At 31.9% G+C, this 18,880-nt stretch overlaps 3 protein-coding genes across 6 annotated transcripts; 2 read left to right on the forward strand and 1 right to left on the reverse strand.

Moving 5' to 3' along the window:
- The first annotated feature begins 411 nt into the window (after positions 1–411).
- LOC124838958 (kinesin-like protein KIN-14G) lies at positions 412–6,219 on the forward strand. 3 transcript variants are annotated; one of them, XM_088116322.1, is made up of 20 exons: positions 412–552; positions 954–1,120; positions 1,228–1,368; positions 1,509–1,748; positions 1,825–1,893; positions 2,066–2,134; positions 2,213–2,290; positions 2,408–2,483; positions 2,556–2,662; positions 2,752–2,833; positions 2,920–3,015; positions 3,116–3,292; positions 3,482–3,588; positions 3,667–3,845; positions 3,962–4,123; positions 4,198–4,451; positions 4,537–4,700; positions 4,786–4,953; positions 5,093–5,598; positions 5,722–6,219. In XM_088116322.1, exons 1-20 carry the CDS (start codon positions 438–440, stop codon positions 5,873–5,875), a joined length of 3,111 nt encoding a protein of 1,036 aa, XP_087972448.1. In that variant the 5' UTR covers positions 412–437; the 3' UTR covers positions 5,876–6,219. The 3 variants fall into 3 exon arrangements, with proteins under 3 accessions (XP_087972448.1, XP_087972449.1, XP_087972447.1); XM_088116323.1 differs by having other exon boundaries at positions 2,408–2,470; positions 2,561–2,662; XM_088116321.1 differs by having other exon boundaries at positions 2,408–2,662.
- Positions 6,220–7,276: 1,057 nt separating this feature from the next.
- Positions 7,277–10,708, forward strand: LOC124838953 (putative protein phosphatase 2C 5). Of its 2 annotated transcripts, none has more exons than XM_088091892.1 (8): positions 7,277–7,475; positions 8,031–8,232; positions 8,756–8,927; positions 9,006–9,223; positions 9,300–9,407; positions 9,487–9,612; positions 9,702–9,937; positions 10,095–10,708. In XM_088091892.1, coding segments are annotated over exons 1-8 (1,284 nt in total). In that variant the 5' UTR covers positions 7,277–7,473; the 3' UTR covers positions 10,315–10,708. The 2 variants fall into 2 exon arrangements, with proteins under 2 accessions (XP_087948018.1, XP_047170640.1); XM_047314684.2 differs by having other exon boundaries at positions 7,278–7,475; positions 7,970–8,232.
- A 5,703-nt stretch (positions 10,709–16,411) lies between these two features.
- Positions 16,412–17,097, reverse strand: LOC148198158 (wall-associated receptor kinase-like 20). The gene has a single exon (XM_088115234.1). The coding sequence runs from the start codon at positions 17,071–17,073 to the stop codon at positions 16,447–16,449; it is 627 nt and encodes a 208-aa protein (XP_087971360.1). The 5' UTR covers positions 17,074–17,097; the 3' UTR covers positions 16,412–16,446.
- Positions 17,098–18,880: the final 1,783 nt, after the last annotated feature.

Here is an 18,880-nt window from a genome sequence, read left to right on the forward strand (position 1 = left end):
AGAAATTGTAACATTTTATGATCCAATAAATACAAAAGGAATAAGTGATGACATAGCGGGAAGGTCGGAACTAGTTTGGGGTTCGGTTTTGTACGTTAATATAGACACGAAACTAGAGGGAGAAAATGCAGAGAACCAAGAGAAAGCGAGAGAAAGGACTAGAAATTCCAAACCCATTTTCTTTCTCTTTGCTTTCTTCAATTCCTTCACATTCTCCCTCATTCTTTTCTTTCATTTTCAACCTTTTTCTCAGATTTATCCACCCATTTTCTTTTCCTTTGAGAAACCTTTTTTCACTCATGGCTAAGTTTTTTTAATTATTCTCCTTAAGATCAAACTTTCTTTACGAGTCTTGGGTTAATATATAACATTTGAGTCCAAGTCTGGCCCCACCATCGGCTTGGTGTTTTTTCTTATGAATTTCTTGAAGCCAGAAAATGGCAACTGAACCAGTTTTAACATTCTCTTTGGCTTCTGTGGTTGAAGAGGTTCTTCAACAGCATGCTGGTCGTTTAGACGCAAACTCGGCATCCAGAAAAACTGAAGAAACCTGTATATATAATAATCCTTTTTCTCCATCTTTTCTTATCAATTCCAATTCTTTACTCACTGCTAATATTTTTTTTCTTGGCCAAAAAAGATGCTTTTTTCAAGTTTCAACCAATAAATGAATCTTGTTTTGTTGAAAATTTTATTCTTTTGGCTTCAATAAAGGATCTTGATTGTTCCTACAATGATGGAAATACATACTTGTAATGAAAAAAAAACTTATATATACTTTGTTTAATCTTTTATATTATGAATACTTTGAATCCAATTTTAGAACAACACCAAAGACAGTTGTTTTAAAGTTTTGTCCGTTAGTAATTGCATGAACTATAGAAAACGTAAGTGATCTTCAAGAAAGAGTAACATGGATCTTTAACACGGATATTTCACGTTTCGTGTTGCAGCCTTGAGAAGGTATGAAGCAGCTGGTTGGCTACGGAAAACAGTTGGAGTTGTTCGAGGGAAAGACTTGCCAGCTGAACCTTCTGAAGGAGATTTCAGGATTGGATTGCGTAGTGGGATTATCCTATGTAGTGTTCTTAACAAAATTCAACCTGGAACAGTGTCGAAGGTACCGCATCATGTTTAATATACATGTTTGATGTTTCACTTTACGTTGACTCCTCAAGCATGCACCCTGTTTTGACATTTATTGGACATTTGGACCTATGTTGTTAGGTATTTGAAAAACCTTGTGATTCTGTTATTATTCCTGATGGAACAACATCTGCATATCAGTACCAAGAAAATATAAAGAATTTTCTTGTGGCTGTGGAGGAAATGGGGCTTCCTACCTTCGAAGTTTCTGATTTGGAACAGGTGGTTTTTAATGAGTCTGAAAAATTTCTATTCAGTACGTTGATGGATTCACTAGATTATAATAATTTATATGTAGCACAATCTAATTTTTCTTTAGCTTTAACCATTTTTTGGTTTCTGCTTCGTTGTTGTACTTACAGGGAGGAAACTCTGAGAGGGTAGTGGATTGTGTTCTAGAGCTAAAGTCTTATGCCGAACGAAAAGTTGGAGGAAGTGCATCTGGGAAATATAGTGGGGTTGCGAATGCAAAGCCACCTATCTCTGCGAAACGAATTACGAGGAAAAACTCAGAACCATTCATGAAGTCTATGAGTCCTTTGCCATCAGGGGATAGAGATGGTGGTTATATGAGTGATCCCGGACAAGATCGAAGCGAAAGGGTTAGGAAGCTTTATTGTTTATAATATTTTACTATTTTGTTTATAACATCAAAGCTTTTTGAATTGCTATCTGCAGGGTTCTTTCTCCTTAAATTCACTCGTTCGTCAATATTTGTCCGACAAAAATCCAGAAGAAATTCTCACTGTAAGATTCTTTAATATATGTAGCAAAAACAAAACATTTAAAAGATACTTGTACGTATGTAGCATAAACCAGTTTTGTTTTTGTTCAATGAATTTATCCTGGATTTTTCTTTTTCTTTTTCTTTGGTGCTATACCACATTCGTTAATGATATGAAATGTTTTGCTATAACAGGCAGTGGAATCCTTGCTTAGCAAAGTCATGGAGGAATGTGAACATCACATGCAAATTCGATGTAAAATGGTTTGTGTCTCTCTCTTCTAGCGATGTTCAATTTCATACCCCATGGCAAAAAAAGTCACACTTGTTAATTCCTGGCAGTATAAAACAACTAGGGAAGATACAGCACCGTGTGAAACTGAATGTTCAATTTCAGAAGCTGCTTCTATTAATGAAACGGTAAAATTCAGATTCATAAATGCTTTCGTCTTACAAGTGTGCAAATAAAAACGATTAGATTGATCATTATCTCGATCTCAACTGGTCTACTTTTTTTTTTGTTTGATAATTATTAAGGTGAAAGAAAAGGAAGATGAACATGCTGTACAAGAAGAGCATGATCTACAAGATAAACATGATGTAAAAGATGAACATGATATACGAGATGAACATGATGTAAAAGTTGAGCGTGACATTCAAGATGAACACAGGGAAGAAAATAAACGAGAGGAAAGTTGTGAAAAGATGTGCAATGAACATGAAAAATCAATCCACAAAAAATCGATTTCGAAGCAGCAAAATATAGTTGCGCAACAAAATAGAAACATCCAGGTAATTTTCAGTATATACCAGAATGCGATGTTGACTTTGTCAAGGAACTAAAGAGGTAAAATAACTAATTCAATGCAAACTTTCTCTAGGAATTGAAAAACATTGTCCATCAAACAAAACAAGGAATGCAATTGATGCAAAGTGAACACCAGAAGGAGATCATTAATCTAAGTAAGTTTAATGACAAAATAAACCCGTCTAAGTCAATATTTAACGAAAACATATCATTTATCTAATTACTTGTCTAACCTTAATAGGCAAGCACCTATACAGCCTAACCTGTGCTGCTTCGGGATACCATAAAGTTCTTGAAGAAAACCGCAAGTTATATAATGTAGTGCAAGATCTGAAAGGTGAATTGTAATGATCAAGACTTTATATCTATGATTAGTCTCCTTGATTGCTCATGTTGTAAATGAGAGTGAAGGTTAAACAAAAATTTCATGTTGATAGGAAATATTAGGGTATACTGTAGAGTCCGACCTTTCTTGGGTGGTCAACCAAGTCATTATAGCTCTGTCGGTAACGTGGAAGATGGAAGCATCTCAATCATAACACCTTCCAAATACGGTAAAGAGGGGAAGAAGACATTTAATTTCAATAGAGCATTTGGTCCTTCTGCAACCCAAGGTTCGTCATAATTTGTCCTTCTTGTTGCTACTCAAGGTTTTGAAAAAAAACACTATTTCTCAGTATGACAACTTCTGTAATTTCCTTCAATATCAAGGAGTTTGATTAAATTGTGACTGTGGTCACAATTTAGAACTTTTTTACTCATTATATTTATCATCATTGTTGATACTTACGATTTGGTTACAGGAGAAGTTTTTGCCGACACACAGCCTCTTATTCGTTCTGTTTTGGACGGTTATAATGTCTGCATATTTGCCTATGGCCAGACGGGATCAGGAAAAACATTCACTATGGTAAAAGATTCAAACAACCTTGTTTTCACCCTCTTGTTCAAACAACTTAATTTTTAATGTAACTATGTATTGATACAGTCTGGGCCAGATGAACTTAACGATGAGACCATAGGTGTCAACTATCGTGCACTAGGAGACCTTTTCTATCTCTCTGATCAAAGAAAAGATACAATTTCTTATGAAATCTCTGTTCAGATGCTTGAGATTTACAACGAGCAAGTTAGGGACCTACTTTTGTCCGATGGCGCTAATAAAAGATATCCTTTCTTTGACAATATACTAACAGAGTTATATATATATGTATATATATCTGTACGCCATGTTCAATTGTCGATTCTCTTTTCGCTTAATGTAATTCTTGACACCTTCATACGTTAGACATCCGCAATAGTTCCCTTAATGGCATCAACGTTCCAGATGCTAACCTTGTTCGGGTTTCATGCACTTCTGATGTCATAAGTTTGATGAACTTGGGACATAAGAATCGTGCTGTTGGTTCTACTGCCATGAATGATCGTAGTAGTCGGTCTCACAGGTAATTAGAAGATTGTAATTGTAAGTTGTAGACTTTAGTTATATACTCTAACTATTTATGGTATAATATTGCAGTTGTCTTACAGTTCATGTTCAAGGAAAGAACTTGACCTCAGGAGGCACAATTCGTGGTTGCATGCATCTGGTTGATCTGGCAGGAAGTGAGAGGGCTGATAAAACGGAGGCTACAGGGGATAGACTCAAGGAGGCTCAACATATCAACAAGTCACTTTCTGCATTGGGAGATGTAATTTCTGCCCTTGCCCAAAAGAGTCCACATGTTCCCTACAGGAATAGCAAACTCACTCAGCTACTTCAAGATTCTCTTGGTATGGTGTTTTCTATTCATTTGACCACATACGACATTTGTTTTTTCTCCTTTTGGCTATTAATGAAGTGTTTTATGGGTCCTAGGAGGGCAAGCAAAGACTCTCATGTTTGTTCATATAAGTCCGGAGCCCGAAGCTCTTGGAGAAACACTTAGCACACTCAAGTTCGCCGAACGAGTCGCCACTGTCGAACTCGGTTCAGCGCGAGTTAATAAAGACAATTCAGATGTGAAAGAGCTTAAAGAACAGGTTCTTTGCATTAACGATTTTATCACGATAACTTCAAATTGAATGTTTAGTGTGTTTGAGTATTTTTGTGCAATATATTTGTCAGATTGCTAGTTTGAAGGCAGCCTTAGCGAGAAAGGAAGGAGAAGCAGAACAGTTTAATAATTGCAATGAAACACCTAAGCATAAATCATATGCATCTTCTCCTCCTGTGCATCGGCCTTCCAGTGGTGGATCTCGTAGGCTATCAAAAGATGATTCTAGTAGCCTGGACGTAAGTAACACGTTACTTACCTTATTTCCTGCAATTTGATAAATCATTACGGGATCTCCAACCATGTGATCGGATCAATCTCTATTTAACACACATTATATTTTTATTTATGGAAAAATACTAATAACATATCTTGTAGGATCAGAAAAATGTTGCTTCAACGTTGAAAAGACAAAGCCTAGATCCTCATGACATGGATGCCAATTCACCTCAATGGACAAGTGTCACAAGTGAAAGAAAGGAGGATGATAAAGAATCAATTTCTGGAGATTGGGGTGATAAGATTTCCATGAACAGAAATGACAGCATAACTAGTGATGATAGTGTTGTGGGAGCGTGGGAAGTAGAAAGCAAACAATCTTCTCCGAGGTTAAGTCTCAATTTTCTCTCAGAGCCTTCTAAAATAGACAACTCCTCTAATAAAAAGGACAACCAAGACAATGAAGATTTACGGAGACCCAGTTTTGATATGACTACCACAGACGAATCAGATGAACACGAGATTGCTACTGTAACTAGTGATTCTTCTGAGTCAGACTTGCATTGGCCACCACAAATACCTAAACCAATCACCATTTCCAGTGGATTAGGCATTAAAGCAAAGAAAAAAACAAATCTCAGATCAATAAAGAACGCAGACAGCAGGTAATTTACCCTCTTGGTTACAGTTTATGTCAGTTACTTACTGTAGTTGCATATAAGCCTCTCAGAAGATATTAACTATAAGATTTGTTCATTTGGGTTTCCTACAACCTACGATGCAAATAGGAGTATGATCCCATCATTCATTCCTGCGCCCGTGCCTGTGCATGTGCCTGTGCCTGTTCCCGTCTCATCAAGGAAACAACAACCAGTTACTCAAGGAAGAAAGCCCCCAGGATCTTCTGATGTAAGGAGAAGATTTGGGAACAGTGCCAAGTGAGAATATGCTCTTCTAAGCCTTTTCTCATTCCTTGCTTCACTGCCTTTGATGACATTTTTATGAGCTAAATCATCATCAAAGATATACTTCACATTCATTTTCTTCATCTTTAAATATTTATGGCATCAAAGTGATCTTCTAAAGATTTAAGAAACATGAATTGGTTTATGTTATTGTCATCGACTCTGACAGAGAAATCATTTGAATGTTGCAACTCTTTAGCACTGGACCAAATTGATGTAGGTGTATGTCTAGACAACTGAACTGATAGCTTAGTAGTTTTTTTATATCACCTTTTTGTATCTGTAATTATGTTCAGGAATTGAGGTGAAGAGCTTCTTTCATTTTACATTCTGGCCAAAACATTCAACCAATTCCTTGAGTTCATGTATTTATTTAGTATTCATTGAACTGATCTCTACAACATTAACTTAACTTATGTATCCTTGTACGGAAGTATATAAAACTAGACTTGTATAGTGGGACGTATAGGTAGGAATACTTTTATTTTTGTTTTTATAATTTTAATTTTCTATTTTTATTTTATTAGAATAACCCTATTATTATCCGCAATTTCTTTATTATGGTTTTTTTTTTCTTTACATAATTTTATACCATTTTACATTTCAGATCATTAATTATTATATCATTTAGCATAGAAACTTTTTGTCCCTTAAGATTATAGTATATATTATTTTACTATTACCGTTTATTTTTTATATTTTATTAGTATGTTTATATTAATTATTAGTATTTTTTATAACTATTTCACATTTGGTTATATATATATTTATATATATATCACCAAATTACTACATATTTTTAAGATGTTCATAAAATATAGTAAAAAAATCCAATGTTTTAGTTTATTATAATACATTTTAATATATGTTATAACATTATTTTACTATTATATATTATATAACGATATATAATAAGAATATCAATAAGTAAAAAATGTGAAATCTACTTTACAAATCAATGAGACATACGTGAAATACAAATTACACCCCTTTTAATCATTCTATAAATTATTTTAAAAAAGGGAGATGACTAAAACCGTCTGAATAAATTCATGTTATAAATGATTGATAATAGGAACTTGGACGACTAAATAAGCATAGTTTGCAATAATAAATTAGAATTAGAATCTTGAACCATTAAATTATTTTAAATAATTTATAATTTTGAATCATTAAATTACCAAAAATGTTTTCACACTAGTGTTATAATTTCTTAAAGATATTTTTAATTTAAAAGTGTGTAAAATTGTTATAAAAAACATGGAAAAAACAGGATTACCCTCATTCCTCTGGTTAAGTGTTTTATGATTTAGAAGGAATATTAGGACAAAAAAGTCATTATGAGGATTCCTTCCTGTAACAAAAACCAAAAAGGACTACTTTGTGCGTGTTCTCTATCTACCAATCAAATCACAGTCACGGAGCAAAGCTCTCTTCTTCTCCGTCACTGCATCTGCCACACTGCAAAGCTCTCTAGGGTTTATCGGCATTTCATCAACCTCTTTTCTTCCCAAAATGCCGTCTCCACCGCTTCGGAAATTCAACCGCTAGTGCGTCTGCTTTTGCCGATGTGCAATGTACTTCATTCTCGCTCCTCGATCTACTGCATTTTCATCTCTTACTTAATTTTCCTTGTCATTTCCACTTTTAGACTGTACTCATTCAATGCTTTATGTAAACCGTTTTTCACACTTTTCCTGTCCTGTTTTTTCACCTAAATTGAGCTGAATGGCGAACAAATTTCAGTAATTCCGTGTTTCTCTTTAAACTACGTTATCTGTAATCACAAATTAGGTGAGACATTGGCTCGCTATTAATTCTTCTGGTGGTGATTTCTCCTGATTTTGATACTTTATCTGAGACACGTGATTTGTTTCACGGTAATGTGCGTTATTATGTGCGTTATTATGCATCACAACTTCTGTTCTTCGAGATTTATTGTTTCACACGTTGATCTTATTTTGGTAATAAATAAATCGCGTCGATTGATATATTACACGTAGATCTAGTAGATGACAGCTAGTGTTTTTTATTTTTATTGATTTTTCCTCGAATTCATTTGGACGGTTAGGAATATCTTATTTGCTGCCGTTCCAGAAATGTTGAATTCTGAACTGAGGTAAGATGAGTAGGACTGAATTATCGAGGACGAAGTCATCGCCGGTTCCATTGGGAACTCTGATTGGCCGTGAGATTCGAAATGGAAGAGTTGAAAAACCTTTCGTGAAGTATGGACAATCTGGATTGGCCAAGAAAGGAGAAGATTACTTTCTGATCAAGACGGATTGCCTCAGGGTTCCGGGGGATGCATCAACGGCGTTTTCTGTCTTTGCGGTATTATTTCTTCTTCTTGGTTTTCGCCTATATTCACTTAAGTTGATTGACATCGTTTTATACTTTGGGAAGATTTTGAATGTTAGGAAATGAGAAAAATGGCCTTAGTTAATGTCTTGATGTGATAAATTTTTATGTAATCATTAATGGGAGAAGAAGAAAAAAAGAAGATATTTTTTTTTTCTAAAGTAAAAATATCAACCTATGGGGATTTATTTTGTGAGTTTTCTCATTTAACTTTTCTATAAACTGGAGTGCATAAATTGATTTTAATCTATGGAAGAAGTTTGATTCATTTTGCTTTTCATGTTTTCTTTTATAAGTATTTATGAAGAACTTCATCGAAATAAAGCCTAAGACTGAATTGGTGGTTGGTTCTGAATGGTGCTTTCTCTGGATTAGTAGGTCTCAAATGGGAATTGAAGAGCATTATGTTTCTCTTTTTTACATGTCTCAGTGATAAAATGGACCGTTGATTTATTCCCACATTGTTACCATATTCATAGGAAATTCTTGATTGCAGATCTTTGATGGGCATAACGGGATATCTGCTGCTATTTTTGCAAAGGAAAGCTTGCTAAGTAATGTTTTGAGTGCAATACCCCAAGATATTAGCAGGGATGCATGGCTTCAGGCCCTTCCACGCGCACTGGTTGTTGGCTTTGTGAAGACTGACATAGAGTTTCAGCAAAAGGGTACGTACGAAATATTCTTTGCTTGCTTCATAGATATTTTGTGCTTTCTTAAGCTGATCTTTTTTGTTTCATCTGCAGGGGAAACTTCCGGAACGACAGCTACATTTGTTTTAGTTGATGGATGGACTATAACTGTCGCATCTGTTGGGGATTCACGCTGCATATTAGATACTCAGGGAGGTGTTGTTTCTCTCTTGACAGTTGATCACAGATTGGAAGAGAATGCGGAGGAAAGGGAGCGTGTGACTGCCAGTGGTGGTGAAGTAGGAAGACTCAATGTATTTGGAGGCAACGAGGTATGATGCAAGCCTTTGTGCTTTGTAATAAAGAGTGCTTAAACTTAGTAGTTTTGTCCTGCAAATATATTCATAGGTTGGGCCTCTTCGCTGCTGGCCTGGTGGATTGTGCTTATCTAGATCAATTGGTGACACAGACGTTGGGGAATTTATTGTGCCAATACCACATGTTAAGCAAGTGAAGGTGAGCTAGTTTCATTCTTATGTTTTTTGTTTGTTGATCTCTGTATGAGTTCATAAACATTTGTCTATTGATCTCTCAGCTTTCAAATGCTGGTGGAAGACTTATTATAGCCTCTGATGGTATTTGGGATGCTTTATCATCTGATATGGCTGCCCAGTCATGTCGGGGTCTGCCTGCAGATCTTGCTGCAAAACTAGTGGTTAAGGTGATGATTTGTTCAGACATTCTTCCAATACTTTTGAGGAATGGATGTCCAATATTTAGTAAATTGTTCGTTTTGTCCCTTTTTCCCAGGAAGCTCTAAGGTCAAGAGGCCTGAAGGATGATACAACCTGCCTTGTTGTAGATATTATTCCTTCTGACCTTCCTGTATTACCCCCAACTCCAAGAAAGAAACATAATATGCTAACTTCGCTTCTCTTTTTTGGGAAAAAGTCTGAGAACACAGTGAACAAAGGTACCAATAAGCTTTCTGCAGTTGGTGTTGTGGAGGAGTTATTTGAAGAGGGTTCTGCAATGCTTACTGAAAGGTAAGTTCTTCCACTTTGGAGCCTTTACGATTACTGGCTTGCATGCTATTTCTTGAAGTGCAATCAACTTAACTGACAGATGAATCAAATGATTCCCTTGACATGTGGGTGTATATGCATGAGTAATTCTTAAATTCTACATTTTCTTAAATTGCAGGCTGGGTAAGGATTTTCCGCTTAATAAGAATTCTGGCATTTTCCGCTGTGCGGTTTGCCAAGTGGACCAACCCCCTGGTGATGGCTTGTCTGTGAATTCTGGACCTTTTTTCTCTCCTGCATCGAACCCATGGGAAGGCCCATTCCTCTGCACAAATTGTCGGAAGAAGAAAGATGCCATGGAAGGAAAAAGGCCCAGCAAAACCACCGTTATAGCATAGTAATTATCTAGTATTACAGTAACATAGTAAATATTAGTATAATTTTTCTCTGGCAGTGTGAGCATGTGAGCATGGTTGATTTTATATTTGCGGTGATTGTCATAGATGTGTAAGAAATGGGTTGAGAATTGAGATAGGTCTAGTAGGTGTTTTGGAGCTTGCTGTAAGTTTGATTCTGGCTTTTGCTCAGCTGTTGGACCGACTGACAGAACAAACAATTTGTCTCTGGTAGATAAAAAATTCTAGTGGAATGTGCTAACGGCTTGTATTTGTAAGTAACTGAAGCTTTTGTGGCTGCCTCTCTTTTGAGAGTACTTCAATGCTACAGCCCAAATGCATTTGTCTCTTCCAATCTGTGTTATACAAATACAAATATATATCAATTGTATCCGAATCCGGAGGCTGGGATTCTTGTGAACCCCCACCCCCAAATTGCTTAACGGACTCTCGCAGAGGATAAATTGGTAAAACATTGTTTGCTTTTGCTAGAAATAATAATACTTTCTTGGAAGTGTTGAGTTTGTTGGGTTAATAGAACAAGTGGACAAAATTGCTACCGATGACAGTATTGTAATTTGATGCTACCGATTGTTTACAAATAAGTGTTCTTATGTAGGTGTTTTGAGAGCTGTTTTCTCAAGTTATTTTCTTTGGTGGTTTAGAATAGGCAATAAAATGATTTGACATCTTTGAGGAATAAATATTATAATTTTATTTAAACATTACTTTACCTAACGGACATCTTCACCCGAAAGTCTAATCCAACAGTGCTTAGTAGATTTTTGAAAATACAATAATAAAAGAGAAATAAGGGGGACAGCATTTTTTTAATCTCCATATTGCTAGGTTTTTTTAATTAATATATTTTAGCAATTTTATTAAAAAAAATATAATTTTAAATCTAAGGATATTTTAATAATTTTAAACTTTAATTTAAAATAAAAAATTAAAGATAGTTGGTTCAATTTAATTCTATTTAGATTGCATTTTATGATTTAATTAAATTTATCAAATGCTATTTAAACCGAAATTTTATGTTTTAATGTAATTTATTTGTAATATTGAACCTGTTCATTAAACTAACCCTTTTTCATAGTTTGTGAAGACATTTTTAAAAACCTTGTATGTTTCTGAATTGATTTCCAAACTATATAAAATAATTCCTATAATTAATAATTTCTAAATATATATTAAAAATATCCTCTTGTATTTAGTGACCTGAAGCTATGGATGTGCAGAAACAGTGACGAGGCTGGGAGGTTAGAGGAAAAAAAGTATTTTGAGAATATAAAAAAGAAAAAAGAATTTTAATAATTTTTTATAACTGTTTACGTGATAATTCATTATAGATTCGTTTTAAATATATATCAATAAAATAGTAATACTTAATTTATTGTTAAAAAAAATTGTAAATAAAGTGTGAAGAGTGTGATGTGAAAAAAAAGTCTAAGTACTTTGGACTCAACTAAATCTCAAATTTGAAGTAGAAATTTGCAAATAGCCCAACTGTCGATGGCTGTAGTTCGAAACACAAATCACAATAATTAGATTGACATTCATTTAAAATTTGAATCTATTATTAGATTGACACAAATCACAATAATTAGATTCACATTCATTGAGTTTGAATTGATTCTAAAAGATTAAATATTATTTTTAGAATTTATTAATTTTTTTTTCATAAATAGTAAGTATACAGTTTTTTCTTTGTTCATTTCTTTCAAGAATTTTGCATGTTGACACCTAAAATCCTTTTAAGTGTTTAATTTTTGTATAGACATGAACTAATAAAAAGACACTTCCTAACCCTAATTTCTTATGAGTTTACATTAGTATCTTGTATGTAAATATCCATTAATAAAAATAAAGTTAATTAAATTTTGATTGAGTCTAATTTATTTTCCATAATCAGTTGTTTAATTTTCTATCCATCAAACTTGTCTAGATTCACTAATCTTTCAAGATTGATCAAGTTGACCACTTTACACATATTCTAATATTCTTAACATTTTTTATTTTGGTGAAAGTTAAACTCATGACATTCCTTCTAACAAATACTTAACTCAACTAAGTTACAACATCACATTAATAATCTCACTAACTTAATAATACTAATCCCATATATTCAAATTCTTGGAAATCTAAGTGTGAATCTAAGTTTGGATATAAATGAGAAATTAGAGCACCATATAAAGGTGAAGACTCATTAACCCATTATTTTAAGGTTTTTTCGTTGAGAGTGGTATCAATCCCTTATGTAGTTGGACTTAGGTCTTATTGGTGTTGTGTCTCCCTAGTGAACTTCCTCCCTTAATAGACATTCTACGAATATTAAGAAGTTATGACCCATTAAACTTTCACATCTTTTTATCATATTACACAAATGATGATTTAAATATAAACTTTTATCCATTTAATTTATATAAACAATTTAAAATATTGTTTGTGTGTTTTAAAGAAAAGGAGGATATAATAACAATCAATTTTACTCGTTCTACTTATTTACATTGATCTTGGCTATCAGATAAAAACTTGAGTCCACTCAACTCACTGAAAGTCCAATCTTCATGTGTGCAACTAATCATTGCTCTTGTGGTTGGTCCCTTAGCTAAGGATTTATTATCAATATATGACGAAACATTGTGATGGTGGTGCTTGGTGATGGCTTTGTGGTGGTTGAAGGCTCATTAGTTTTGTGGTGGTTGAAGACTCATCAGTAATATGATGATCGTCGGTGATGTATAGGTGAGGATGTTGGCAACAGTGATTACCAAAGTTAGAGAAGAAGGTAAAAAAGGAGAAAGAGAAAAGAGAAAAAGGAAGAGGATGACCAAGATGTGACAATCATGGTGTGGTAGCCTGATGGAGGTGAAGAGGAGAGATGAAAAATATGAAAATGTAAAGAAAAAAATAAAAGAAAGATGAAGTGAGAGAATAACATACAATCACATATTTCATCGTGGATATTACAATCAGAATCTATTGATAATTATTGATAAACATTTACCAACAAATTTGTAACTATTTTATTTGTTAGTAATTTTTTTATAAACATGATTTACCAATTAAATATATTTGGCGGTAATTTAACTATTTTTATTCAATATAACTAATAAATAAACTAATATTATATATATGTATTTTTTAAATTAAATAGTTGTTATTTTTAAAAATAAGCTTATTATTATTATTATTATAAGTTATAATTATATAAATATCAAATAAAAAATTAGATAATATATATATTTAGAAATAATTTATAAAATTAAGGATTAAACCCAAAATTAATATAAACTCTAAAATTGTTTGATAAAATAAATGTTTTATTGATTTAAAATAAAAACAGTACAGACAAGTATATAAAAGGTAAAACAGGCTTGGTCAAAACTACATGACCGTTATTACAGTTACAATTTTAAACTACTCAACATGTGATGTGGATTGAAAGACTACTACTACTCATAAGAGCGTGTTGGCTTATCTGTGTATATCTTTCTGATTTTAGGAGATGTGATACGAGGATCCACAGATTCAAGTTGCTAAGACAGGTGTTGCATATTAAAGTGTTTTATGAATTAGATTAAATATTTTAGTGAATAATTATGATTAGGTACTAATCATAAAATGACAGACCAGACCCACTATGGCTGCAACTTGCTTCTTTTAAGGACCTCCCATTTTCACCACTGCTACCTTATAATAATACTAAACTATTATTAAAGGACAACCCACTTCATTTTCAAAATGGGATGTTAGGGTTTTATAAAATTTTAGCTATTTTTTCTGTTTTGGTTTACACGTACAATATGAGGTAATCCTGAATAATTAATTAACATTAATTAAATATCAACCATACCCTTATATTCTTTAACAATAATTATCTACGAACACCACCAGTCAAATCTGTAATCCACTACTGCCTCTACTCATTATATATATTAAACACAAATTTCAGAAAATGAATCCCAAGCTCCAATCAAATTGCCCAATTTAATGACTAATATTTAATCTCAAACCAGAAGTCGACACCTAACTCATACAAATCTTAATCACTAATACCATTATAATCTTAATCGGATCTTGTCTTCATTTATTATCAGGAGGAGAGTAGAGTGGGATATTAGGGCAACTTTAGCCTTCCTTTTTCTTTTCAATTATTTTTTTTATTTGTATAAATGGTTTTCTTCTTTATTTTGGATTTGAAGTTTTGAAACAAATTATACATGATTAGATTTATGAATAATGTATTTAGTTTATACAAAAAAAGTAGATAAATGTCATCTTATGGCATTTTCTTCGGCAAAAGTTCAATTGCCATCTTTATATGTATTTGTTCTTTCTGAAAAAAAAATGAATGATGTATTTAGCTTTAGAAAACTCGTGTATCTATTTAAATAAATATTTTGTATGTAAACTATTTTTAAAAAAGACATTTACTTGAAATGAAAAAAAAAATAGTAAATCAACAAAGTATTATGATAGTGTTGATACTTGTGGTGAACATATATTAGTGGAAAAGGGTTGATGACAAAAACAGTAATAAATGTGGAAACAAATGATAGAAAAAATAATTAAAGATCTTAGAATCTTTATTCTTTTGTTTTTATTCATAAAATAATTAAAGATCCTGGAATCTTTATTCTTTTTTTTATTCATAAACTAATTAAAGATCCTGGAATCTTTCTTCTTTGGAAAATACTTTTATTCCTAGAACATTTTTCCCTAATGTATGTTTCCTAATATTAGTGGTATTTAAAAATTTGTTTATTTTAAAAGCTTGAGTGGTAAAGTAGGTTAAATAAATATTGTGGTATTACAGATTGTTTCATAATAAAACAGTGTATTACATATCGCAAATAATAAATTAGATGTTTGATAAAATTGATAAATATTTATGAACAGAGAAACACTTTTTTTCCACGTAATATGAAAAAAAAAACATTTCCATAACGATTTTATTAATATTAGCTCTCATTACTCATTTTATGTAACTATAAAAGTGAAAAAAATGGAAAAAAATTACTTTATATTTTCTAATGTAACAAATGTTTTTCCTCAATAGAAATCCTTTTATTTTTAATTTCATGAAATTAAATCTGATAAAAATTATGGAAGTGTTAATTTTTTTTTTTTCAATATAATGTTAGTAAAACTCTCTAAAATTGAAAGTCATAAAAAATTTATGACAATTTTTTACGTGCCAAAAGTAATATAAATTTTTATATGAAACAGTCATATATAATCATTTTTTTATCAGAAAAAAATGTATATATTATTATATTAGAGCATTTGGATTCTTTAACCCATTTAAAAAGTATATAGTTATATTATTTTCCATTTACATCATATTCAATATTTTTATCAACAACTTGATACTTGCTCTCATGTATTTAATATCACCTATGTTGGTCAAATAAAAAACAATCTTCCTTTAAAAATTGATTAAATGGTGAATGTTTGCATTAGTATTTTTTTTTCTACCATCCTTAGATAATAAATCTTTATGTATATGATGATAGAACAAATTTTTAAAAGAGTATTTCAAAAATAAGTAGTTGACTTTTTTCATAGACTTAGAATAAGTTATCATGAGTCTTGAAGATTTCAATTTTTCAAAATTTCATAAATAAGTCGTACTTATGAAACTTTTTTAAATTCTTTAAATGAAAGTTGTTAAAACTGGTGACAACTTTTAATTTAAATTAAAGTCATCAAGATTGATAACAATTTTCGATTTATAATAAATCAAATGTATCATAATTCATAACGATTTTAATTGTATTAATTTTTTTTCTTGAACAACTGAGTGTTCTTTTATATTGCAATGGAATAACATTGATTGATTCTTAAAATATGTTACAATATCAATATTATAATAAATATAATAAAAGAAATAGCTGAATTATACTTAATAATAAGAGATAAAAGTTTATACATACAGTAAGTAAAAAATATACTCTAAAATTAAAAATAAAATTAAGAAATATAATGTAATAACTTAACACAAATTGAATAATAAGTTGTAAATAAGATCATTAAAGTCACATTATTATTGAGATTTCTCTTAAACAAGAGAAAACATTACATGAAATGAGTTATTGTACTGACATGAAACTAAAAACATAATCTTAATCAATTATTAGGAGACAACCATTGTAACTCAATCCCATAATTCCAAGTTTGAAGAGGGTCATCAGGTGTGAAACCTACTAAACAAGTATAAGCTGTGCAGCTTCCAATCCTGACTCTAATCTTATGAGAATTCATAGCTGAATCCTTTAAGTAATGACAACAAAGAGTGTTCATACAACCAAATCCTTCCTCTACCTTTTTCTCATACTGTCTGCAAATACTATTTGAAGTACAATTGAGTGGAGATTGAAGGATATTGTTAGTGCAATTAAACAACAACACTGTATTCTGTGTAGATATATTGAAAGGCAAGCTTTCATCAAGCAACAAACCTCCCATTAGGAGATCCGAAGAATAACAAGTGTTCTTCAAAATAGGAGGTGGCATAATCACAAGTTTGTTAGCACTCGGATCAATGCTAAGGATCTTATAGTAAGTTCCTGTTGCAGAAAGAAATTCTAATTTTTCATCATTGCAATAAACTTTGTACCTTTTGTCTCCACAATTCTCATTTGTGCTCAGAGGATATGGAACAATGAACTCTCCACAGTTTGAACAAGAATTTAGAGTTGACACATTGGTTACTAAACCAAGACTAGTTAGTAGAAAAAGTTGAAGAACTCTCATCTTTAAGTGAAGAATGAAGGTAGAAAGATTTCTCTCTTGATTTTAAAGTGATATGTCATCTATTTATACTACCAAATGACACATTTCTTTGGTGGACTCAAGATTTTTTATTTCAAAAACAAACATTCTATATAGTTTTCAAAGAATGCAATGGAGGAAAGAATAAAAATAAAAGACAGCTCTTTACCTTTTTAAAGGCATTGATTTATCTACTTAAATTATAATAATTAATTATTGCATATTTTTACATTTTTTTTCAAAATTTAAACATAATTTATCGTATAAATAAGGTATAAAATAAAAGTAATGTATATATTTGGTGATTTGAAATGGATGATATATTTTAGTGAATAATTAATTCTTACGAGTGTTATGAATAAAATGGCAAACCATAGTAGAGGCACTATGTGGGGCCCAACTTGCCCCTTTAAGGTGCTCCCATTTCCATAAGTGGTGTTCCAATTATTGGATGTTCTTCAACCACTTCATATGTTGAACACTTTGCTAAGTAATGTTACGGTTCATATGTTGAACACGTGTTGATGCATTAACTTAAATAATTAAAATAAACATCATCTCATTTTCTTTAAAACAATCTTGGACGACAACTGTCAAATCCTGTCCACTACACCATTTATACACTTTTCTCTACGAATACTCCCCAAACAACTTTTTGTAATTATTACTTTATGTCTAATGAAACATTAGATTTAGATTTAGTTAGTTGGCTATAATTAATTTATATCATAATTTTATGCAACAAATTTAATTACGCACGAATCCAACAAAGTTACTTGTAAGAAGCATTAGTTATATTTGTGACTTCCACTCTTAAATATGGACTCATCTTAAAATATAAACAATATCAAACAAATCTAGCATAATTAACTGAGAAATATTTATTATACTTGTGAATTCAAGCAATCTAATTTCACAAAGCTACATTTCCGATCATGAATTCTAGTCCATATTTTCTTACGCTTATCCTATATCGTATTCGGCCACGGGCTACTACTTCCTGCACCCCATTTTTTTCTGCACCCCCATTTTTTTCCTGCACTTCCCTAACTTTTTAAAATGTCCATTCTACCATTTTCGTAATGATAACAATGGTAATTATTTTCTTCTTCTCTTTCTCGTTCACCATCAGCTCTTTTCTTCTTTCTGCTTCTGCATTGGTTTCTCCCTCCAACTCTACTATTTCGGATATGGGGAATGACTTCCGGATTATGGGTTCTAAAGGGAGTGTACCGAAAAGATAAATTCGAATGGATTGTCCGGATCAAGTGATCTGCAATAGAGGTGCATTTTCCTGAAGAGAGAAATTTAGAATATGTTTCTTGATCCGGAAGTACTTTTCAGATTAATCAACCTGAAATAATTATGAATTTCGAAATGTGCAATTCGATATTAACTTTCAGATCTGGAAATATATTCCGAATTTTTCTTTCCGGAAAAGCAACCATTTTTTTACCCCAACACATCGTCAATGCCCTTATGACACATCTTAACTTTCCTAATTCTGTTATTAACGAAAAAAATCAAATTAACTGATTTTGGCAAAATAAAACCTACCACTAAATTATTAAAAAAATTAAAAAATAATGTCCAAATATGAAGACAAAATATATATTTAGCCTGAGATAATGAAACCGTTAAATATGATGGAATGACCTCCATCACCTACCACGCCATTCCATCATTTTTATTATTTAGTCCAAACGTAGCCTTAATTCAAATACCGTCATTCTTGTTCATTTATTTATATTTTATTTTGCCATACACGTGTCATGATTGAAACTCTTTA

This window comes from Vigna umbellata, chromosome 5 (genome assembly GCF_029865625.1).
Source record: "Vigna umbellata cultivar VRB3 chromosome 5, Vumbellata_1.0, whole genome shotgun sequence".
NCBI classification, from domain to species: domain Eukaryota; kingdom Viridiplantae; phylum Streptophyta; class Magnoliopsida; order Fabales; family Fabaceae; genus Vigna; species Vigna umbellata.

Bases quoted from the DNA above. Each gene is read 5' to 3' on its own strand.
- LOC148198158 (XM_088115234.1), bottom strand. From the start codon at position 17,073: ATGAGAGTTCTTCAACTTTTTCTACTAACTAGTCTTGGTTTAGTAACC.
- LOC124838953 (XM_047314684.2), top strand. From the start codon at position 8,023: ATGAGTAGGACTGAATTATCGAGGACGAAGTCATCGCCGGTTCCATTG. The intron at 9,408-9,486 runs GTGAGCTAGTTT...TTGATCTCTCAG, and splicing joins CACATGTTAAGCAAGTGAAG to CTTTCAAATGCTGGTGGAAG. The intron at 9,938-10,094 runs GTAAGTTCTTCC...CTTAAATTGCAG, and splicing joins TCTGCAATGCTTACTGAAAG to GCTGGGTAAGGATTTTCCGC.
- LOC124838958 (XM_088116321.1), top strand. From the start codon at position 438: ATGGCAACTGAACCAGTTTTAACATTCTCTTTGGCTTCTGTGGTTGAA. The intron at 2,291-2,407 runs GTAAAATTCAGA...ATAATTATTAAG, and splicing joins CTGCTTCTATTAATGAAACG to GTGAAAGAAAAGGAAGATGA. The intron at 4,452-4,536 runs GTATGGTGTTTT...TATGGGTCCTAG, and splicing joins GCTACTTCAAGATTCTCTTG to GAGGGCAAGCAAAGACTCTC.